At 39.0% G+C, this 24,119-nt stretch overlaps 1 protein-coding gene across 1 annotated transcript in view; it reads right to left on the reverse strand.

Annotated features, from left to right (window-relative positions):
- Positions 1-24,119, reverse strand: part of LOC115620710 — an 85,233-nt gene that overhangs the window by 17,641 nt on the left and 43,473 nt on the right. Inside the window, exons 3-10 of the mRNA XM_030514085.1 lie at positions 12,249-12,387; positions 12,086-12,155; positions 11,874-11,984; positions 5,482-5,688; positions 5,261-5,406; positions 4,886-5,036; positions 2,242-2,372; positions 1,956-2,115 (exon numbers count right to left, since the gene is read on the reverse strand). Coding sequence (XP_030369945.1) covers positions 1,956-2,115; positions 2,242-2,372; positions 4,886-5,036; positions 5,261-5,406; positions 5,482-5,688; positions 11,874-11,984; positions 12,086-12,155; positions 12,249-12,387 — 1,115 coding nt within the window. The remainder of the gene's footprint in view (positions 1-1,955; positions 2,116-2,241; positions 2,373-4,885; positions 5,037-5,260; positions 5,407-5,481; positions 5,689-11,873; positions 11,985-12,085; positions 12,156-12,248; positions 12,388-24,119) is intronic.

The raw sequence follows: 24,119 nt of genomic DNA on the forward strand, positions 1-24,119 counted from the left end.
ATGATTATAAATAAATAGTAACAATAACACAATTTAGAAGGGCTATTATTTTGGACAGCTCAGCAATAATACAATTATTATTATGTAAATAATGTCAGATGGATTTGGTTGTCTAAATAGAACGGACCAAGAATTGTGTATCTATTTCATTTACCAATGACAATATTGGTTATCTCCCACACTACTTGTGTATTAGCTATAACTCATAGTTCTTGTCTTTCTGTTTATTTTATACTTTTCCAAGTTCTAAAATTATTATAATCATCAAATTTACTAAAGTTTTAAATAAAGTTGGCTCTAGTCGATTAAACTCATTTAAAATTGACTTTTTGAGATAGCGTACGTAACGAGAGAGGTCGTTGTAGAGCTGGTCTCCTAGTTTCTAGGCAAAATGTGTTTATTTGATTTGTTTGAAATATCCGCCATATAATATAAGCAACACTGAATTTAATGATGAATTTTGTAGAGAATCATCAGATACCGAATGTTGACTTCACAAGTTTTCAAATGAATGCTAGAAAGCTGAGACAGAATCTTCACACCAAAAGCTACGATTGAAACGAGCAGGTTATCTTTATTAGTTGTGCTTGCAGCATACTCGTATATTTGGGAAGCTGGCATTTCGATTAGTGTATAAAACGTTAGAGTCTGCCCTCCTGTGGAAGTCAACTTTTCACCTGGTAACCTTTGTGTCTACACACAATGTACAAGTATCAAAAACGAATTTCATTACTGCTGGTTTTTAACACAAGCCGATCAAATTACTTATTGCAAACGAGGGTTTTAAATGAAATTGCCCAAGTCCTGTGTATTTCTTTTGACACTTATTGACTGTGTAAATAAAATTTAATTTTCTATAAAACCCATCACATTTTTGGCAACATATGCTACAAAGTTCATATCGAATTGTGACTGGTACTTAAACATTTTCAGAGCAAGTGAAGATTATATTGTTGTAAAGCGATTTAAACTTAAACATATACACATATAGTATGTATGTACATAGCTACATACTCGAACATACATGCATCGGCAGTTTCGGTAGTAAAATGTAAAAATTTGCGAAATGTTGTCGTTTGTTGATAAAATGCAAGCCCAGAATGCAATCGCACATACCTACTAATATCATTTCGTATACTCGTATGGGTATGTTTGCGTATTTGTGTTTGTGTGTGTGTGTGTGTGTGGAGCATATGTGCGGGCATATGCATAAAATGCCATAACGTTGTACATATTACGGCTTTTTGCACAAAATATTTTGTGTCATTTTAACATATTTTAGTTTACTTTTTGTTGGGTTGGAAGTTTTTGTGATTTTGTCAAGTGAACTGCCGCAGTTGTCCTGTCCTCCCGCCCCATCAACTTCCCCATTGTTGGTACCCATTTGCGTACAAGTATGTAATATGTGTGTGCTCTGGCCGTGCTAAAGCTGCCCAATGTTATCATTGTAAGTACGTCCGTCTGTGCGTCTTTGAGTGCGTCCGTATTTGTGCATAAATTTACGCATATGTATTTTTAATGCTCCGCTCCACTGACATCAACTGTCAGCATAATTTTTGTGGGAATTTGTTTGTGCCTACATTATTCCTGTTGTATTAAATTTTTGTTGGATAGATACTTGTATTTCTTTATATTCCTCTTGTTGAGCGTTAAAATTAAATTTACACATTTTATTTATTGTATACACGCGAAGAAAAAATCCATTCATATAATCGCCTTTAATTTGCAGCGATTCATATTTGGCTTCAACTAACATCAAAATAAAAGCTATACAAAGCTATAAGTCTTTATGATTTTAGATTAAAAATTCTCTAGTTTCCCATGTTAAATTTTGATACTATTTCTTGGATAATCTATTTGGATTTAAATTTTTGTTTTGTTTCTTTCCCATGTACAATACAATCCCTTCCTCTCATTTTAGTGTATTACTGAATAGGAAAACTATAAGCACTTACATCGTATTCTCAAGTTGACCAAAGCGCTTTGCGTCTCGCCGCGATCGTTGGCCGCCGAGCAAGCATAATAGCCCGAATGAACTCGTCCCACGCGCTGAAGAACCAGAGAGCGTGTGGAGATGATGATGCCCCACGAGACATTCTGGGTGACGGCCTGGCCCTGCAAGCCAAATAATGAAAATGATTTGGTTGGCGGCAAAATTTATGTGCGTTGGCGTTGGCCAGCATTTGCATAGCCATAAACTTGGCCAAGTTATCACCGTCGAGCAACTATGCTTTTACTTACATCGTGCGACCACATGATGCGATGCTCCTTGGGATTGGCTTTAATGTGGCACTCGAAGTAGACATCATCGCCCTCCTTGATGTCATCGGGACGCAGTGTGGAGCCCAGCGATAAGGTGACCTGTGGCGGGTCTGCAGGCAGAAATAAGTCGGAGGAGAGAGCAACAAAGTTGTCGTTAATAGTGGCAATTAAAAAGTGACGTAAATGAAACATTTTAATTGCATTTTTAATAAACATATTTTTATGCTGCACATTTTAAATTCAAATTTCTCTCGCTCTGGTTTTTGTTGTTATTGTTGTTGCTGCTGCCGCTGCTATGGCAGTTTTCTTTTCGAGCATGGTTTATGCGACACCGTTTTTAGCACAGCTCGTGTTATAAAAGTAAAATCGAAAAATATTATTGCATAATAAAATGGGAAATGTATGAGCCGACGCATCGCGCTTCGTCAATATAAACGACAATACCAACGTCGAAGAAAGCCCGTAAAAGTTAACAGCAACAGGAAAGAACGAAGGGGGAACGGGGAAGGGAAGTGGATGCCAACGACGACAATCCAACGATGTCGACAGCCAATGAGTATGACAAAATTTTTAAATTAAAATCGTTGCTGCGTGAGTGTATGCCAATATTGATGATGGATCATATAAAATTTAGTGTATTTTTACATTTATAACATAATGATGATATATCGGAGACTGTGTATACAAGTATTATGGACTTTAGTGCGACATTGCGGTGTCGGATATGGGACACAAATTGTTGCATGTCACATGAGCATTGTGAAGACTAAGGGAAATTTCAAGCAAATATTTAAAATGAAAGCCATCTATCTAAAATTTAAATATTGCATTGACTTAAGTCAGGATATTCTTTTTAGAATTTGGGAAGAAAATTAAAAACTAGCTCGACATCCATCTTTGACAACAAGTCCAGCACAATATTTTTTATTAAAAGTATTAAGTCATGATTGATATAATTCTATTAAATAATATTAAAAAAATAAAATAAATAAAAATATTAATTGATGCGCTTCTTTAGAGTCGCATTGAACACGGGTACTTATTGATCAACGCTCGTTCAATAAGCTTCTTCTCAAACAATTGATTTAATTAGTTTTGAATTTTTGCAAAAGTAATCATAATTATAATTATTGTCTCGCTGTATTTGGCTAAGGTACATCCTCGACTATTTATCTAGCTCCGAGTTTCCACAGGTTAAGTTAGGATGCAATGCATTGATAAATTCTGATGCCATACCCCAACCATCTGGTTTGTTTAATGACAGGATATTCCTCAATATGTAAATTATTTTTTGTCGTTGAGTTTATAAACCCTCTCCAGTATTAAAAATGAACAGAAAATTAATGAAGAAAGTCGTATGAACGAGGGAAATGTTCAAGTTCTGGCAGTGCAGGTAATTAATATTCTATACCCAACATTGTTGTAAGATTCATTCGTATGACAGCTATATAAATATTTAACCAATTTCAGTAAAAATTCAGAACACAAAATTCGGAAATCCAGAGTTGATTAAGATGTCTTATTAAGCAATAAAGTTTTTATACTATTAGCTTGATGTACTAATCTTTGCGCCAAGTTTAAAGAAACGTCGGAATATTATGAGACACTATACAAATTTTCTTGAGATATCTTTATAAAGGAAAAGGTGATCCTAGCATTAGTCGGTCCTATGGAAACTATATTCAATAATGAAGCTACTTGTATATATGGTCTGTAATTAACGTCTACATGACCAGTTTGTTGTAACTAGCTTTTATGGTTCAATTGCTCTTTATGCAAACAGTCGAAGATTTTAAGTGAATTGATTAATTACCGACTTTTATTCCTGATTCATACAACCAAAGTTCAATAGGGTCACAAAGTTATACAATCTTTTACAGACTACCCCCATCAAATCTTTTTATAGATTCCCCCACTAGTGGGACTTTACAAATCAATAAACCTATGATTATCTGAGCACTTGCAGTATGAAGAGAAACGCAAAGTCAAGCTGACAGCGATTTTCAACTACATTCGTAAATTTCGAATGCCCAACACCAAGCGAAATATTTGTGCAGGCTGCCTTTCAATTTTTTTATGACTTCATTGCTCTTCTCTTTTATGTTGGTTCATGTGTATTTTTTTGCGAATGCTCCACGCTGCCCAGTGACCTTTGCTGTTGGTGGGCGTGGCAGTTTTTGCAAATTGTTGATTTTAAATTGATAATCATATAAAGTAAAATTTATGGCGTTTTGTTGGCATATATGCCCAGCAACAACAACAACAACAGCGATACCAACCAACAAAGTAAAAGCAGAACAGCAACAAATTTTGCTGTCATTTTTTATGGCCAAGCTGAAAGTCAGCGAAATAAATATTGACACATGAGCAGCGATTGAATATGAGTGGGCAGAAGAGGGCGTGGCAGGGCTGGGCAAATATCGCTGCATAATTTAGACTTATTTGCGCAAGTGGCTTTGATTTGTGCGCCGTCTGGATAGCCCGACCTCCAACCCCCACCTCTGTCCCTGCCAGTGTGTCACCTATTCGTAGTTGGCCGTTTGAAGCCTTCGACATGGCAAGTTGCATTTATGAAAATTAAAATCGATTTTATATCTAGGGAAACTATTTTTTGTATACGTACACATCACGTTCAGCATGAGCGAGTCCTCGATGGCTGAGTTTTGTAATCTGGGATTGGAGCCCTCGCATTTGAGCATTGTGCCGTCGTCTTCGGGCTGTGGATAAAACGACAGGGTCGAGATGACGCGTCCATTGCCTTGGCTTGCTGACAGCTGAACACAGAAGAATGCAGAGATGTGAAATTGATTAGAAAAGTGGCCACGAGCCCGAGTCCGAGCCCGAGCCGGGCAGCATAGCAGGAGTATGTATATACATGTATAGATAGAATAATGCTTGTCTGCCTTCATGTCAGGCAAAATTCATAAATAAGCAGTCGCTTGACATTTGAATTGAGCTGGTGGATGCATAGGTAGGAAGGTAGGTAGGTAGTGCTTACCACGCCACGTTTGAAAGGTCGATTATTTTGTGTCCATCTGATTTCTGTATCCGGTACAGAGCCAGCCACAATGCATGTGAGATTATACTGTGTGCCTGACGAGAAGACCTTCAGCTTGTTGGTCAAATTGACTGATGTGGGCTTGACTATGAAAGGAAAAGATACATATATTGCAGGTGTTACCTATAGAGCTGTTTCAGACTTAAAGTCTGGCTACTTACGTAACATTTCGATGCGTATGCTGCGCTCCACGGGCGCCACCAGCTTCGTGTTGGACGCCTGACAGCGATAGGTGTTGTTTAGAGCCGAGCGTGGGATGTTCGGCACCTCCAACCGATTGACGGTCACATGCCGGCCCATGGAAACACCGCTACCCGCCTCCAGGGTCTGTGTGCCATTCAGCCACGTGACTGTGGGCTCCGGGCGACCTGTATACGTGTATATATGTGTGAGTGTGTGTGTGCGTGAGAAAATTTATGTTAATTGTAGGCAGTTAGTTGCGAAAACAGTTGCAGAAGTGGAGTGGCATAGAAAGTGTGGGGGAGACATGAAGCACTTGAAGCGCCAAGTGCCAAGCGTACGTTTCAACTTGAAAACTTAATAAAAACACACGCGCGACGCTCATTGCGCATTTGAAATAGAAATTAATGTTTAATGTACATATTAATTTTAAATTTTTGAATTGTTTTTGCCAACTTTTGGCTCATGCATTATTAACACAAACAACGGCAACAACGGAAGTGGTGCCACCGCACACAACGCGTTTGAAAATTTATGGGCACCAAAAAAACTTTAAGCATTTTAATGATAATGCGCATTTAGCAGAGTGTACCCATGGCCTGAGGAAAAAGGCTTAGCCAGCTTAACTAGCAAAGTTGCCAATACTGTGTCCTCCAGGAGCGAGAGAAAAAGAGAGAATCGTGCCAACGGACAGTCAGGCGCATAAGCTTGAATATTGAATTAGACCAAAAATGCAAAGCGTTCAGTTGGGTTCGAGAAGAGCCTGGTGAGGGGCTTGTTTATTCAAATTGAATTATTTGTAGTTTAGTTTGGGGAACTCTATTCCAAAACGTAGGATTACTGCTTATTTTAGAATTTATCAAATTTGTCTAAAACAATCTTCTCGAAGGAGTTTGCCGCTACATTTTAAAATCCAATTAGTTATCGATGCCTTTTAATAAAAGGTTGCTAAGCAATTTTGTTTAGTTTCGAACGTGCTCATTGAAGCTGAAGAAAAGTTTTGAAATAAATTTGTTTTAAATAGTCTTTTAAATGCAATAAAATACATTTACAATACATTTAAGTTTAATTTTTCACAGTGCTCACAACAATGGAATAAATCCCAGAATGCCCTTGAGCGTTAAGTGTGTTACGCTTTTATATCTACTTAAGACATCATATGTATTTATACGTTACAATTGTTGATTGTCAGTATGTTCCTTAGAGCCTTAACGAATGAAAGCGTAAATAATTGTATTGTACACATTTATGAAGGATAACATATTTACGAATACAGCATATACTCGTATGTGTAAACAAAAACACACAAAATATTCAGTTACATGTTTGAAAATATATGTAGACTCGAAAATTATTCACTTTTATAGGTTAATTAATTATTTAATGTATACTACTTGTTTGATGACTTATGATGATTATATTATCGTTTATTGGCGATGTTGAATGTGGTAAATGGACTGGCTTAACTTCTATCGAAGCTAGATGACTTTTCAGTGATAAAGACAAGGCTGCAAATGCGAGTGCTCTCTCGAGTTACTTATAATTTTGTACCTTTTTTATTGGCAATGCTTATGTTGAAAATAATATCACATTACTACATATTTAGTCAAACATGCCCGCGAAATTGTGCAATTACAATGTGAACGATTAATAATTCTATACTGAACTATATATAGCATTATTCAACAAAATACAACTTTGTGGTTATAATTTATGCAACTTTGTGTTCATTGAACTGGAATGTCTGCCCGTAGCTTACGTTTATATCAATCTAATCCAATGTTTTTAACGAATTTATCTTAAACACCTTTTCTAAACTCTGCTGACCTTTAAAATTCAGTTGCTATCGATTACGGTGAGTCGCCTAATCCATGAACATATTGTGTTTTATACCTTACGATAAATTTGTCGGCAATTCGTTGATGTTGATCAAATATTAATCGTGTTTTTTTATACGAGTCAGTCCGCCCATCATGCCGAGCCCAATTGTAAGTAAGTAAACTCAATTTCACTTACTTCCTCGCTCACACACATCAAATGTAGGAAATATTTTTAATCCGTTTAAGTGCCCAAAGCATTAGATGTTGGGTGAGTTAGAGGGTTTGGCGGCTCCGCCTCAGCCTCTGTTGCGACATGGCCATTAAGTGAGGCAAGTGAATGTGGCGGAAATGAGCAACAATAGCCAACAAGCAGCTGCGACTGCTGACGACTAAGCAGTCCAGGATGAAAGAGCGGGGTGCTGGGCTGTCGCATGAATTTACTGCCTCCGACAACTTAGCCCCAAATGTTTGTTGATTGCAAAGGATACGCAGCGAAGACATTGGTGACAATAAGCCAGCCAAATATACAGAACACACACGCGCACAATTACGGAACAATGGGACAATTACGGACAATGCAAGGATAATAGACAAATAACAGTTTCCTTCGGCATTCAGCGACGGAGCAACCATGAGAGACTATCTGTTTGCATGTGTGTGTGTGTGAGTGTGTGTCTGTGTGAGCGAATGAAGCTAAATGAAAGGCAGAAGCAACCATGAAGCTAAGCCATACTTAAGGTTGTTGACAATGCCGTTGGACCCACACTTGGCTGACCACAGAATTATGCATGGACTATGCGACAATGCCATAAAACCCGCTGCTGGGCCCAGACCCGCATTTTACGGCACGCTTAGATTAGCTTTTTACTGTCGGTATTAATTGCTATTAGCCGAACTTAATAAAGTTGATAAAGCAATTTGGCATTCTGGCGTTTACGTTTCCAGCGCCTCTCTATGATTAGTGGCGGGCCCATAAAAATAGCGTTAAGATTTGCATTTGCCCTAATCAGGCGTGCACAGCGGGTGCGTTACTTTGACGATGACTAAGACGACGACATGTGGCGCTGAAATTGCAATATTAGTTAATTTGCCTTAGCGCCCAACGGCGAGGATCCGCCTCGCCTGTATTCGCTTGCATAGCATATGCAATGCCGTACACATCAAGAAAAAATACACTCCATAACACCATAAACTTATGTTATAGAGATGTGCAGAGATACAGGATTGAGAATCTATTTTCTTGATATTAATGCATATATATAGAGGTATGTGCTACGATTTTTGGAAGCTATTATCACACCATCCCCAGTCGTTTTTAATTTATAACTACATATAACTTCTATAACTTGTTCTAAACTTTCCCAATTTAAAGTCCCTATATTTTACTAGAAGTTTTTTTGAATTTTCACAAAATCTAATCAGTAATTCATAACAATATACTCTGTAATTCATAACAATATACTTACATTTTTTCAAAGCTATGCAATTTTAATTATTATTATAATTTATTTGAGTCCAATTGATTGCCCATTCGGTGAGCACAATGAATGAAATCTGATCTATATTATTTATCTATATAGTATTTATAAGACGTTTAGTTAAGTTAGTCGAATATCATTTTAAAAAGTATTAAAGTGGCTTTTTTTCTGTGTAGCTGCTTTTACGCATATACTTGTATGTACGTAGCTTGGTGTCGCATCAACTGCCAGTCGAGCACGATGGGAAAATTTTGCATACAAATCAACGCCGCCCCACGCTGAATGTGCGATAGCTCATGGGTTGGCAGGCTTGGCTACCATTCTGCCAGTTTTAGAGGCTGCCACCTGCCAAGAAGCGTGTCGCTCAGCAGGTGTCAAAAGCAAATGTCGTCGGTTGCCTCGCACCCCCTCCTTCCACCCCATGCAGCTACCTGCCGCCCACTATAGAGCCGGCAGGCAGCTGGCAGCTTAGCTCATTCACATGCGGCTAGTCAAAGCGGTGCGCGCTTGAGTACGTGCAGCTTTGTCAAGCGGGGGAGGGGGTGGGGGTTGGACTATGTAGATGGAGGTAGGAGGACAAGGCCAAAGCAACACCAGTAGCAAAACCAAAGCAAAGCAAAGGAAAGCAAAGCAAGTGAGCAAACCACCAAATGCCAAAAGTAGCAACAGTAAATCCTTCGCAGGCGAAATGGCGCACGTAAGCAACAACAGGAACAGCGACAACAACAAAAACATGACTAACAACAGTAGCTACTCCTACAACAACAACAGTCAGCAGATGTCAGCGTGTGCCGAAGATGAAATCACTTTCTCTGCATGTGCATAAACCAATTCAAAGTGGGACGTCAAGCACTGGTAGCTGAGCAGAAATTGTAATTCAAAGGAACTGTTTCAGAGGGGGCTTGGAACGCGCGGGACACGTTTGGAAATTTTATAACCCTTTTTGCTTGGCAATTTAAATTGTTGAGCCTTAATTTACAGAAATAGAAGCAATGTGGTGTCCATGCATTGTGTAAACTCATGACATCTATGCCTATTACTTTTTTACTCTTAATACTTTGCACCAATTTTCAAGCCAAACAACTTATAAAGTTAGTACTTTCTTTTAAACTAAATTTTTATACTATGTACTGTAATATGCCGGCCTGTCTATAAGAGCTAAAATAGCTGGGTATTCATATTCCCTTAGTCCTAAGTTTTTATTTTAAGTGAAATACACAGCATAACCGTGCTCCCAAAATTGTACATTCAAATTAGAATATGCTCATTAGAGCTGCTTAGTAGTTAGCCACGTTATAAATATATTTTTGCTGGCTGACATGGGCCGTTTTGTTGGCCCCTAGCTTTTAGCCAGCCCAAAAATTTTTGTCAGAAAGTTAATGATTTATATGGCTGTGTCAGACTTCAACTTCAGCGTCAGCGCCAGAATTCAGCAAACAGCATTAGCTAGCCAGACCGAGCAACTTGTACAAATTTTTCACACTTGTGTTAAAAGTTTACACTGCTGCTTTAGGAAACCATTTTGTTGTCTGTGTGTGTGCGTTGGTTTGTGTTCGTGTGTGTGTGTGTGTGTGTGTGTGGGCCTTGCGTTCTCTCTGCATCTATCTCCTTTGCTTTTTCACCTTGGGGACCTTTTTAAAGATTTACGATGCCGCATATGCCTACAGGTCATAGGTAGGTAGCCGTCGCTCTGCCATGCGACAAAGGGCAGGGGCGCAGACGTTGAAAATTGTTGCATTTTTCAAACTAAAGTGGCAATGACAGCCGCAGCGACAGGGATAGCAGTCGGTACCGACATCGGGGAAGATGCTTTGGGGCGCCTGGTGCTTGGTCGTACGCTTGGATGGCGGGACGGTTGGCTGGTTGGTTGGTCCAATGGTTGGTCCAATGGTTGGTTGGTTAGTAACGCCACCGCAGACATAGACAGCGCAACGTTCGCGCCCTGACATACATTTATTTTTATTATTTACGACGACTTGGGCCTCCAACCTCGACTGCAATGTACAGAGGGCGGCAGAGGTGCGATGGTATGCGGTAGTGGTGTACGCGTGACTCAATATGCAACCGGCATTTCTTGTGTTTGAAACATTGTTCATCACATAATATTTCTTCTTAGTCAATTGTAGTTGATCTCAATTAAAAAAATGTGAAACGCAGTAACAATTTTTTTCTGTTTTCTTATTTTTTTATACGTATACAGCTTTTTTTTCACAAAAATGGAAATAAACCTTTATATATAACTTCATTAAATTATTGATTGATGATTTCTCTTTGCTCATAAGCTTTACTATTTTATTGCGGTTCAATTTTAGAAATGTATTTGTATAATTTCTTAAAATGAATACCTTTTACGGATTTTACACATATATAGTTTTAGTACGTTCAAATCCGAAAGCTATTGAATCAGTTCTACATATGTTTACTGTGCAATTTAAAATAGGTAAAAATGTTCTCCATTTCGTATGCTGGACCGTTTTAGCTTTACAAATTTCTTGCATTCAATCAATTTGTTTTTATTGAATAGTTTTATTTATAGCTCATTAGATAAAATATAAGTGAAAAAACAACGATAATTGATAAATTTGGGAGATGATTGATAACTATCAAGTTATTTAGTTACTTCAGTTAGTTACTCTCTTTGTGACTCGACTCGCTTTGTTTTAATATCACATAAATTCATTTTTCATTTCTCATGATGGACATTCGTAATCGTTTCAAAATTGAAGATGCTCTGTTTTAATTTCCCATTTTATTATTAACTACACCTCATGCCCATCATTGGAATGCGCGCCTATCTGATTTTTTTTTTTCATCTTTTATTCTTTAAATAGAGTTACTAGAACGATTGTCCGCCTCCCTGCATGCCTGACTGTCGGCCTGATAGGGGCAGTTGCGTGTGCCGGGAGCGCTTGATAGCCTTTGTCTGAGTGCTATATTTAAGTAGCTCTCTCCCCCACTCTCCATTAATGTGTGTATGTGTGTATTTGTGTGCACTTGCATATGTGTTTGTCTTTGGGAGTGTGTGTGGGTGTGTGTGTGCGTGGGCGCCTGTGTCGTTTATCATGATTTACTTACCGCCACGCACTTCACATGTCAACACAATATTATCGCCCTCGAGCAACGGACCCACAGCGCCAGCAACATCACGGCCCGAGGCATCGTACACGAGTATTTGATGCGGAGGAACTGTGTGTAGTGTGCAAAAAGCATTTGGGTTAGATTGGATTGGATTACATTGCTTTGCTGCTGCATTTCGTTTCATGACGCAAAAATGTGCGTCTACTTACCAATAACCGTTAAATTAATTCTATGATTGCGCGTGGGCGAGTTTTGAAAGTCGACGCGGCAGCGATAAACCTGTTGCCCGCAAATGGCAGGACGGAAGGAAAGAGAGCGGAGTAATAAAATAATATCGTAGCATACATTTAGGCGTGCCCATTCATTACTTACGCCCTCATCATCCAGCTGTATATTGTCCACGGATAATTTGGCTGGCTGTTGGCCAGTCACAAAATACGCACGTGGCCCAAATGAGTTGGTATCTGACCAATAAAGTGCCTTCTCGAAGGGTCTGCCACGCACATCGAAGCTGAAAATGAAAAATACAAAATGTATATTTCAGCATGAATGTTGTTAGTTCTTGTTATAAATGTTTTTGGTTTTTTTGCTATTACTACTATCGGGGCGCTAAGGAAATGCAAAAGACCAAATGTTGCTGATAAGTTTTGTCACCAGAAAAATGCCTGAGTACTTTCAGCAGCGCTCGTGCTCCAATCGCTTCTCAGTCAACGCAGCAGTTGGCGTCGAAGCCAACGCCGTAAATTTTTACGTAGTATTTATTGGGGCACTCGCCAGTCCGCCTTAACCGCGACTGCTTGGTCGCCTTGCCTTATGTTTTGCGTATAAAAATTGCCCGCCTTAATTTCAGCACATTTTTCAATTGTGTCTGTGACGTGGCCGGAACGCCCCCATCTCCCCAACCAACCGCCGGCTGTCCGGAAAAAAGCAACATTAGCAACGTTTACGGCCACGGTTTTGCGGTTGGGGCATTTTTCTTTCCTTACTTTTCATGTATGTGTGTGTGTGTGTGTGTGGAATCGACAACAATTCGACAAAAAGCACAAAAGACTGCGGTTGCCTTTGAATGCTCCTTGTTGTGTCTTCTGACCACCATACAGTGGAATATTTGAAGCCGCATTTTTGCAAACATGCAAAACCAAACAAATGTTTGAAGATCATATTTCTTAGATATTTCTTTAGAAATATGAACTTTTGAAAATGTTAGGAATATCAGCAAGTAATTGGAACTTAAATTCATTCTAAATAGCTTACTCTAATGTCGTTGTTTTCTAATTATATATTTTCTTTGCAATTTGCTGAACTATCATCATTTACTAGCTTATGCATTGTTTTACATGTAAGTTATTCAATACTTAATACAAAGAAATATTCCGAAACATCGCTTTCCTCCTTTCTTCTCAGAAACGGAAAAAAACACACCTTTATCCAAATCCCACCCGAATCTTTTACAAATAGTTAAAGAAATGTAAACAAAATAAATGGTTCGCCATACATAGAGATTTATTTGTAGGATAGGGAATTAATTCTTAATCCGTCTACAAAAGTAAAAAGCATAATAAATAGATTATAATTTTTATAGAATTTTACTAGATCATACGATCCGATTCGAACTCTGAAATACTTAGTAGCATATTACAGAAATGTCTGACTAATGTTAAACAGTAAAGCAAATAATTTATACTACAAATAACTTACATAGAAGCCATTCAGTATTACTTAAATCTGATTCACTATACATACATTACTGTTTATACGAGTATTGATGTTTGCGTCCAGGGAAATTTGAAATGTGACCACTGTACAGCCACCGTGCAGCGCAATAAGTTTTAGGGGGAGAAGTTCATGTAAAAAAGCAGCTACAAGCTAATAAAAAATGATATAAAATTGCCGGCCCCGGCTATGGCTTTTCAAAAGTAGCTCATCGGAGGGGCCTGCCAATTGGCTAGGCCTGAAATTTCACGCGTCTACAAAATGACCCTTTTCCTGTGCCCTGCGCCAGCGCCTGTCTATGACCCATGGCAACGACCTAAGCATAAATTTACACGCAACTAATTTCTTCCGTTTCGCATTATTTCGCAACTTGCCACCAGCACCCCGCCCCCACGAACGTTCACCTACCACTCAGCGCATATAAGGCGTGCAATTTTTCGCATTAAAAAGCCTGACGCGCTATCTTTGGCGCTTTTATTGTATTTGTTAATGTCTGTCCGGCAGTGCGACAGGCCGAGCCCCACACCACACCACCCCGCCTCGCCCCAGTTCAAACCACAACCCGCAGGCGACCATACAGAGCACCAAGTGCCGCAAATGACTTGGCAAAGCAAAGCAAAGCAAAGCAGGACGGTCCGAATCAGAGTCTCACACAGTCAGGCAGCCCGCAAGTTTTGTCCTTTTGTTATTTCCGTCTTCATCGTTGTTGTCGTCGTTGTCGCTATCTGTGGCATTACTTTTGCCTTTGCCAGTTACACTCAGAAAAAATACATTTCAAATTTCAATCAGCGAATGTTATCAACAAACGAGGTATCAAACATAATAAACGCTTGCAGAAAGAGGTCGATCTTTTATTGTTAATAAATCCACAATATAGATTGGTACTTAAGTACATAATTATGAATATAACACCACGAAAGGAACTATTACAGTGATAGTTTTAAAATAGCACTATGGTATGGTAAGACGAAACTCCATTTCAGAAAATTTAATGCTTGCGTTTTTTGGAACATATTTGTGTTTCCCTCCGTTTGGCCTAGAATCATGATCGGTGTTTACATCTAGGGTATCACCAAGCGCATTCAGATAAATCGGGCTAGTCCAAGCTATATATTCCGACTCGTAACATTTGCAAGCAAAACAAGGACTGTTAGTTAGTACTTTAGTTGCGTTCGGGTTAAAACTATAACGTTTATTATTAATGGAATAGAATCGAACCATTTCTAGACGCTGACGTAATGAGAGGAAGAGAGTTTAGCGAGACAGTCTAAAAGTAAAGAAAAATACTGAATTTTGTTTAAACAGTGGGCTGAATCATCAATAAGAAAATTTGTGCAAAAAAACAATACAGAAACATAGATGAGTCGTAATAAATAACTAAATAAATATGCATATATAATATTTCTAGGGTGGCCGATGTTCTGTTTTTTCTGAGTGTGCCTTTGTTACTGACTCTGGCTCGAGCTCTGACTCTGACTCTGGCTCCGTCTTCGTCTCGTCCTTGGTTGCGGCTGTGGTTAGTCGAGCGGTTTGTCATTGTGCCGGCTGCCTTTGGGTGCCAGCAGTATTGTTTGCGCCTTTAAGTGGTTTTTTATCATTTTGCCGCTGACACAATTTATATCCGGTGCTCATATTTCTTATGCTTATCATGCAGTGTGTATTTTTCCACCCCACCTCTGGTGGGTGGCCTCCCCCATTCCCTTCTGTTGTGCCATGTGTTGGCCGGTAGCGTGCAATGCGTTCTTATTTACTTATTTGCCTGGCAGACACGTTTAATTATTTTTAAAGAGCGTTAACCCAAGCCTATAAATTGCGTTCTTTTTGAAGAGACCCCACTTAAGCCTGGGGTTACCCAGAAAGCTATGCGTATATACATCCATTTAGTTTTGGACGCCTTCTAAGCACGTTCCCTAATTAGCCAAATTAAATATATGTGCGAAAATGTCAACAGAGCCCATTGGCGGGCGAACAAAGGACGATTTTACGCACTTGGCCCTAAAATTTATTTCAGGCATTTCAAAACGTTGTTAGGCCCGTGTTGGACGTCTAGGCTTTGTGGTATTGCTCTCACTTTTAATTTTGCGCATTTGCAAACAATAGGGAGGGGGAGAGAATAGAAAAGAAAAACGTCGAATAGTCAACAAAGGCAGCGATAAGGCGTGCGATGGTTGTGGGGCAGAATCTGAGGAGGGGTCAATGGGCACGCTGTTAGCGGTCTGCCCGCTGTTGACGTTGTGTTTTCTTCTTGTTGGCCTTAGGAAACAATAATGCCAAGTTTGCACAATGAGAGAAGCAAAAGGCAGTAGTAGCAAAAAAAAAAAAAGAAATAAAAAATAGAAGAAACGACAGCAAGGCAAAGGCAAAATGCTCTAGCAGTAAAAATTGCAAAAGAAGCGAACGGCTAAAAGGAAAATAAAATGGGGCAAGCAGTAGCAGACAACATTGTGGCAGTTGCAGAAATGTTGACTGTCGTCATCGTCCTCGTCCTCCCCATGCTCGTGTCTTCATCGTCGTGCCGAGTGGACGAGACGCAGACGCGTGTTTGAAGAGTTTGCCTTGGGTTTTCTTCTTGCTGTTGTTTTCCTTGCCATTGTTTTAGTCTCTCACTCTTCCTCTCCATCTTTTTTTTCCAACAATTAGTTGAGTTTTATTTATTTTGCGTTAATTGGTAGCACTTTATCTTCTGCCTGAATGAATGAGGCACGTTGTTTAAACAAAACGCTAGCGCAAATCCTACACAGCCTTAAGAGGAGCGCACCCTAAAGGAGGGGAAGGCGTCTAGCATTGGTTGGTAATTACGTTTTGGCCTCAGCATTTGTTTGCACTTGGTCAGTTGTAGGCCAAGTGTGTGCAGCATCTCATCTCAACACAGTCCCTCTCCCCTTCTCCAGCACATACTCAACTTTACGCTTAAGCCAGCACATGGTGCTCCAAATCCAATATACAAAATAAAAAGGGCACCTTCTTGTCCCTGTGCACGCTCATATTGCCATTTAATGTTTTGCCTTTTCACTTTGTAACGCTTACGAAATCCTATTGAACAAAAAATTGCAAAAGGGCTGAACAAAAAAGGATGAAAGTAGCTGTGTGCGTGTATGTGTGTGTGTGTGTGTGTGCGGGCGATGTGAGGAACCCTGGACGAAACTTGTGTGACGGCGACAATAACCATTGAATAATTTTATGACAATATGTGTCACAGCATGTGAGTGAGTGTGCATGTGTGTGACTGCGTGAGTGTGTGTGACTGGGTGAGTGTGTCTGACGGAATTTTTTGACAGTTTAAACACATGCTCGTGCTGCTTTCGCTGCCAATCCTCATTTCAACGTCGCACAATGGGAGATTTGCTGAAAGAACGCATGTAAGTACTGCTCTGAATTAACTTTTAATTAAAATACCTTTGTGGTAAATTGAACCAAATTGGACACTTCAAAATCGTTTATTTCGATTTAACATGAATTACTATTGAGTTGGCTGTTTCGAAACAACTTCTATGCGATAAAGATCTTTATTAATATTGTTTTACAGACTGCATCTAATGAATCATAAATTTCATTACGTTACTTATTCTTATCTACGTGATATCAGACTATCACTAATTTCTTCATTTCTAAGTACAAAATCCCAAATGTAAGTATAACTAAATATCTTATAACTGGCACTTTTAAGTATCTCTTTTCCCTCTCTTTTAATACGAGATTATATTTGCTAGGATGTTATAATAGTGAACCACTGAAATTTCGATTTAAATACTTAACGAGCTTTACCACTGTATGACTTATTATTTTCAAATGCCCGCACTTGAAGTTCAAAAAGTGGCCATTGATTTAGCATGCAATGCCTCAAGAACAACCTCGTGGTTCGTTTGTTGACTTCTGATGCACACGGAGATTCTATATCTTTTTCATAATAAAAAAGAATGCATTGAGTCCCATTAATACTACATTAAATTCATTCAAATGAAGACGTCATTACAACAAAATCAAAGCTGTAAATCATACAATATTGAACACATCACCAGCCAATAATATTATAAATGAACGAGAAAATACTTAAAGGTAGACCCTGAAAAGGTATACAGACCTATTTGGATGCCTCATAAAGATTGTGTTTTCGCGATTGGAGGCTGCTAAACATACTTAATTGTAAATCAAGCGGATTTTCATTCAGCAATACAGAAATGTGTAGTGGGCTTAAAACTTGTCCCACTGTGGTCTTTTGTAAGCCCAAGAAAAAAGTGTTGACTTCAATTATGTAGCTCATGACAAAAGGTAGTAAACTATATGCACATACATAGATATGTGTGTATGAATGCAAGTCTGTGAGAGTGTAATTGTGTGATCTAGGCGAGGCTCTTGTCAACTGCCTTTGTCCTGAATGTAAGAGGAATGGCCATTTGTACCACCAAAGCTTTCCTGGTACATTGTGGAATGTAATATTAGACAGGTGAAAAAATGTATATTGTCATAGGCATACATACATATATACACATATAGAGATAAACCTACATTAAATTATATAAAGAAGCAACACAAAAATTTCATTGTTGAGCCGTTTGAGCGGGTGGATGTGGGTGCTTGTGTATATGTGCCTGTGTGTGTGTGTATATGTGTGCTTGTATGTTGGGCACAACTCGCAACAAATTTTAAATTGGTTGCTCAAAAAACAACAATAACAACAATAACAGCAGCAAACCAGCAGACAAAATATGAAAAGAGCTGTTTACGTTCCCATACATATGCAAATGGTTTTACTTTCCTTTGTTTTTGCCATCATGCGAATGTGTTTGTGTTTGTGTGTTGTATTGGTGTTATTGTGGACCCATGCTGTGTAATATCTGTAAATTTCTTTTGTTATTGCCAACAACAGTTTTTCTACAGTTTCCTCAGCACTCTCGCAATCGACCCGCCCCCGACCGACCATTGTTGACATTTGTTGGCATCGTTCTCATACCACTCCACACATTGTTGCTGATCGTTTTGTTTCCTTTACTTTTAGTAGTATATATAATTTGTAGCATATGAATATATTGCATATGAATACGAAACGCTGAGTCCGCGCACCACCACCAACAACTTCTCCATTATAGCAACCATGGCCAAGTTCAAATTTATGCAGTGTCGACCAATAAAGTCGGCAATAAATTCAAAATAAAACTTTCATCTTGCCTGCCCGTTTTTTGTTTCTTCGGGCTAGTTTCATTTTCCTTGCCGTGTGTTTTTGTTGCTTTATCTTTTTTCTGTTATTGTGTGTGTGTGTTATTAAATAAATATTTGTTTCATTTGTTGTGCGTGTTTCTGTTTTCATGCAGCAATAAAAGCTTAGGCTTTGCATTGACCTGGTTTTAAAAGACACCCGAATTGAGGGGTATTGGACCATTTAAAAATAACTGAAAATTGATTATTCAAATGGATTCGTTGCATCTGAATTTTAGTTGCAGAAACTGCAAATAATGAGCTCTTTTGCTGTTATGCAGCAACATAATGTTAATTTGCCCTCCACTAGCCCTTGGCCACTGGGAGCGTAATCTTATCTGCAAGAAACCGATTAGTGCGTATGCGAGTGATGTGTCTGTTCTTGTTTTGCAGGCATAGTATACTTTTGAATATAAGGTAATTCTACATTGGTTTGGGGAGCTGTTATAACAAACGCTGAAATTTATTTTAAAATGAACAAGTAATGTTAATCGATGACCAATTGCAATTACACGAAGTTCTGTTTGCTCAGCTCATTATGCAATGAGGAATCAGAAACTTTTTCGTCGTTGACTTTTAATGCCTGCTAAGCAGTCTAACCGCAGCTCCAATTCTCATTTAGCCTCAAGTCGGTGCCAAAATTGTCAGAGGATTTAGTCAGCAGTTACGTTGGACCTGCTGCAGTGCACAGACTAAAGTTTAGTGGCTTAAAATCGATTTCCATTGCACAACTGGCAGTTCAGTCATTTAGACAAACACACCCACAGCAACATACACCCACAACCAAGCACTCACACACTGCAGCGACTTAATTACACTTTTAAATATTCCATCTAACCTGAAATTTGTGCAAAGTGCCACAGTTGCCATTTACCGGCAGACTTTTCCTCTAGCCCCGGGGCTCAGCCCTTAAACTCCCGAAAATGCACTCGAGTTAATTGCCTCTGGCTCAACTTTTTGCCGCCCAGCGAGCGCGCCATCTTCCGCTCGCCACTTGGCGTCTGCCGCTTACCGCCGGATTTTATTGCCAGCCATTTTGAATACCATTCCGTGGTTTATTACTTTTGTGGCGGCGGATTCTCAAGCTGTAGGTATGCATGGGGCCAATGGCACGGTGACTGCAAGTGAATGCACTTTCGATTGCCTCCACCCGAAAGCAGACTACACCACCGCTCTACCCCAACGACTGAAGCGAAGGCAATGCTGGCGATTATTGCAGTTAGCGTTCCACAGACGGATTATTGGTCGGCATCACACACGCACGCACACCTCCTGACAGCCCAGTTAACAGCTGACTGCGGCCACTTATGCCATCCACAATGTAACACGGCACAGTGTGGCGAATGTTTAAGGAAGCAGCAGAACGTCCCTATTGGATAATGCATATATACTAGTCTTTATAAATTTAAATAGTATTTTCTAATATGGTGCAAGAACTGATTAGACTGATTAGCTTTGACAGATTTTTCCAATACATTCTTAAAGTGGGCTATCGGAAAGCTGAAATTGCTATGCTGGGTTTCTTTTTCCACTTCAGAAATTGAAATCCCAAAAGGGCTATTCCCAATGTTCTCACTAAGATTGATGTCTTGTATAAAAACAAATTAATAACTTAATGTTTCGAAAGCTACTTTCTAGAAATGAACACGTTCATCAAATACCCTGTACCCAGACAAACTTCGCTTATTAATTTTTTTTTCGAATTGACCAATTTGGATAAAATTAACAAAAGTCAAAATTTATATTTTAATTGCGTGTGAAAAGTTTTGCTTAAAATTCTTTAGCGGGAGAATGCGTTCGTTTAATGCACTGTGCATCGTAATATCCATTTCCATGAAATTTAATTGCACTAGACCGCTTTAAGCTCAGAGACAATGGTAGGAAAAACGAACAAAAAACTGGAACAGAGAGGCAATGCCACGAAAAACATTGAGGCAGACTGGCTTTAAAAATCAATTAACCTTGATTGTGGTGGGCCCCAGCTCGCTCGTCACGGATCGTCACGGCCTTGCGCGACCGCCTTTGACTTTGCCTTTGCCTTTACTGTTGCCGTTGCCATTGTTTATTATGTAGGCTTTGTGGCCGCCAATGCTATTGATGCCTTTCAATATCGAACGTGACAGTTGGCATGTCAGACGCGGCCATGGCCTCGTTTTTTGCAGGTGCACAGCCCCAATGCCCCAATGTTAATTTCAATCATGGGTCTCTCAATTCTGGTTTGTGATGCCATAACAAAGGCATAAGCATAATCGCATTCAATTCATAACAAATAAATGTGTACGTATATACTTGTATGCATAAAAATCTTATGAAAATCGCATTTCAAGGGTCAAAGTCAGAAAACAAATCGTTGTGAGAAGGGCTACAAAAAAACCAACGAAATAATCTCATCACCAGCAGCAACAACAAAGCGAAAAAGCCAAAGGTTGCAAAGGGAATTAATGTACCTAACCCTAAAATAAAAGTCGACGAAGCAACAGCGAAAAATATAAAAAGGAGCTAACATTATAACTTTTTAAATTTTTCTTCTGTCGAGATCTAAAGTTGCCTTTGTTTTGTGTGCCGCTTTTTTCTTCCACTTCATTCATAGATTGTTGGCACCGTAAGTGTGAAGCTGTCAAATACAGAGCTATAGCCTTGGTTCTAGGAAAGCCTGTGCGCCACAAAACCTAAAAAGGAAGAAACAATTTCCTGGGAATACATACATGTTGCACGCCACATGGTTCTTTCAATTTCTGTGCATTTTTTTGAATTTTGAGCCTTTCATTCGTATATTATACTCGTACATATGTATATTTTTGGGGAGTGTTCTAGATTAAATATGTTGTTTGTAACGCTATGGTCATACTGGGAAAACATTTGCCCATAAATTTGTCTGATTTTATAGTACAATAAATATAAATTTAAAATATTCTGTCTACCGACCAGATTTGCGATTTACTTTTAACGTCAACAAATCTATAAGAAAATTATTTGCATTTATGATCGTTGCTTTAGACTGGCATTTAATTTGAGCATAAATTTAAATTTTCCTTTAAAGCAAAATGTCTATACTTCTACAAAGATGATCTTTGGGATTTACTCTTCACAGCTGCACAAATTGGTGTGCAAAATTCTTGCATATTTGATAGTTGCTTTTGTTTAAATACCCTAAGTTGTGAACGTCAATAAAGTAGTGGGCGAGATAAATAAAAGAGAACCAACAAGCTGGTGAAGCTAAATGTTAATACAATTGAACGAACTTGAAATTGGAAATAGTTCCAACCGCGTCACACTCTCCCAAGTTTATGTTTTACAGAAGTTGCAGATGAAATACTTAATAAATATTTAATAATCCAGCGAATTTTGCATATTTCTATATGAAAGGCCTAATATAAAAAGATATACATATTTATATCTACATGAATTTCATTAGAAACTGTATGAATATAATTTTTAAAGTCGCGTTTCTTCTTCGCACGCTTTTTTATACAATCCGTGCCGCATAAATCGGATTTTGAAGATTCAAAAAAGTCTATGCAGCCAGTGGCATTTTTCCGCAGCATCGACAGGGCTATATAAAAACCATATAATAGCTGCCCTGCTACATTTTTCCAGTATAAATTTGCAGCATTATTTACATGCATCACATCCTATCTTTTTGATCGCCTTGACAATCTCAGACATGGATGCGAAGTAGTGTATGTAAAATTCGACGTAGTCAATTATTCGCCTTTTGTTGTGTTTTATTCTCTTTTTGTCTGTTTTATTTTGAATCCATTCAACCTGCCTTCGATTTCACGCTGCGTTTGGCTGCCCTCGCAATTTTGATGCCCCATAAGCGACCGCCCGCCTGCTGGCTTAGCTGCTCATTGTTGTTGTTGTTGCTATGATTCTTGTTCTTGTAGCTGTTGCCGTTGCTGCTGTTGCTTGTTTACTATCTTTTATTTATTTGCTTGTTTTATTTTCTTCCTGTGGATGTGGATGTGTGAGTGTGTTTGTTTGTGTATTGCCGTTTGCTTTTCCAAGAAAGGAAATCGAATTGGAATCACTTTCGGATATTTTTGGTTATAAAGTCGGAAATTTTTGCGACATTATTGTTTTCGACGTTTTTCTAGTTTTCGGCAAACATTTTTGGCTTGTGGCAATTCTATCCCTACTTTTCCACCACCTTTTCCCCTTCTTCTTATCTCCATCATACGTTCGTGCATTGTCTGTGGAACAGTGAAATTTATTGCTTCCAATTGAGTGCACTGACACAGACACGCTCCCACACAGAGAAACAACAACAACAAAAACGCCAGCAACAATAATAACAACAACAACGGACGGCGGCAGCAACAGCGTGAACAGCTCGCGCTTGCCCTTGATATACACGTGCCTTCGTCCCTGCTACATTGTACGACTACACACATACAAACAAACACACATACAAACAAACACACATGCATACACTATACTCGTATGTATGTATGCACATGCACGCATGTATGTGTGTGTGGATGGAAACCACGGGGCACTTTTGGCGCACGGCATGGTAACATATTGAAAAGGAAGCACATGTAAGCAAAATTGACAAGGCTAAAGGATATCGATGTCTGCTTATAATGTGCTACATATTAAACCTAAGCGCCAACGTCGCCAGCTCTATAAATAACAGCAGCGCCCTCTGTTGGGCCTCCCTTTTGAACCTCATCCAATAATCAAAGTTGCCGCCAAAACAGTTTTCACTTGAGCAACCATTATTATTTCCTTGTTGTTGTCCTACCCTTCCGTCTGCCCTGCGGCTAATATATGAGCTCACGCTGCCTCTTAGCCTGACCTCGCTTTTGTTTTGGGCCAGAGCTTGGCCAGGTGGTAGCTACAACGTACAACCCAGCATCAGGCTCCCACACGAGAGTTGAGTTGAGTTAATATTGATGATGTTATTAAAATAATAAATTATTTCAAAATTATGAACTCGGCGCCGTTGCTCATGGATGTGCGACCAGAGCGCATAAATCAAATGGCAGGCGACCAAGCAATACGAAAGACAGTTGTCTTTAACTGGAAACGCTTTAAGTCGTTCAAGCTTGTTCAACCATCCTGAGAAAAAGAAGTGTTTTATTAAATTGAGTTTTATGCCTCAATTATTTACTACTCGCGCATTCCACTCTTTGTGCCATGAATTATAGTTTTCAATAGAAAAATGTATAAAGCATAGCATTGAGGTACAAGCAATACCCAAATGTACTATATATCTGCTGTTTATCGGAACTTCTATTTGCCTTTATGGACTGATTGTGCACTAATATATATGCCTGTTATACTTTAAATTTCTTCATGCCTATAAAATGCCCAAGCCACTCTAATAAGTTT

The sequence above is a fragment of the Scaptodrosophila lebanonensis genome, unplaced genomic scaffold, assembly GCF_003285725.1.
Source record: "Scaptodrosophila lebanonensis strain 11010-0011.00,11010-0021.00 unplaced genomic scaffold, SlebRS2 tig00000024-arrow-pilon, whole genome shotgun sequence".
Classification (NCBI taxonomy): Eukaryota; Metazoa; Arthropoda; class Insecta; order Diptera; family Drosophilidae; genus Scaptodrosophila; species Scaptodrosophila lebanonensis.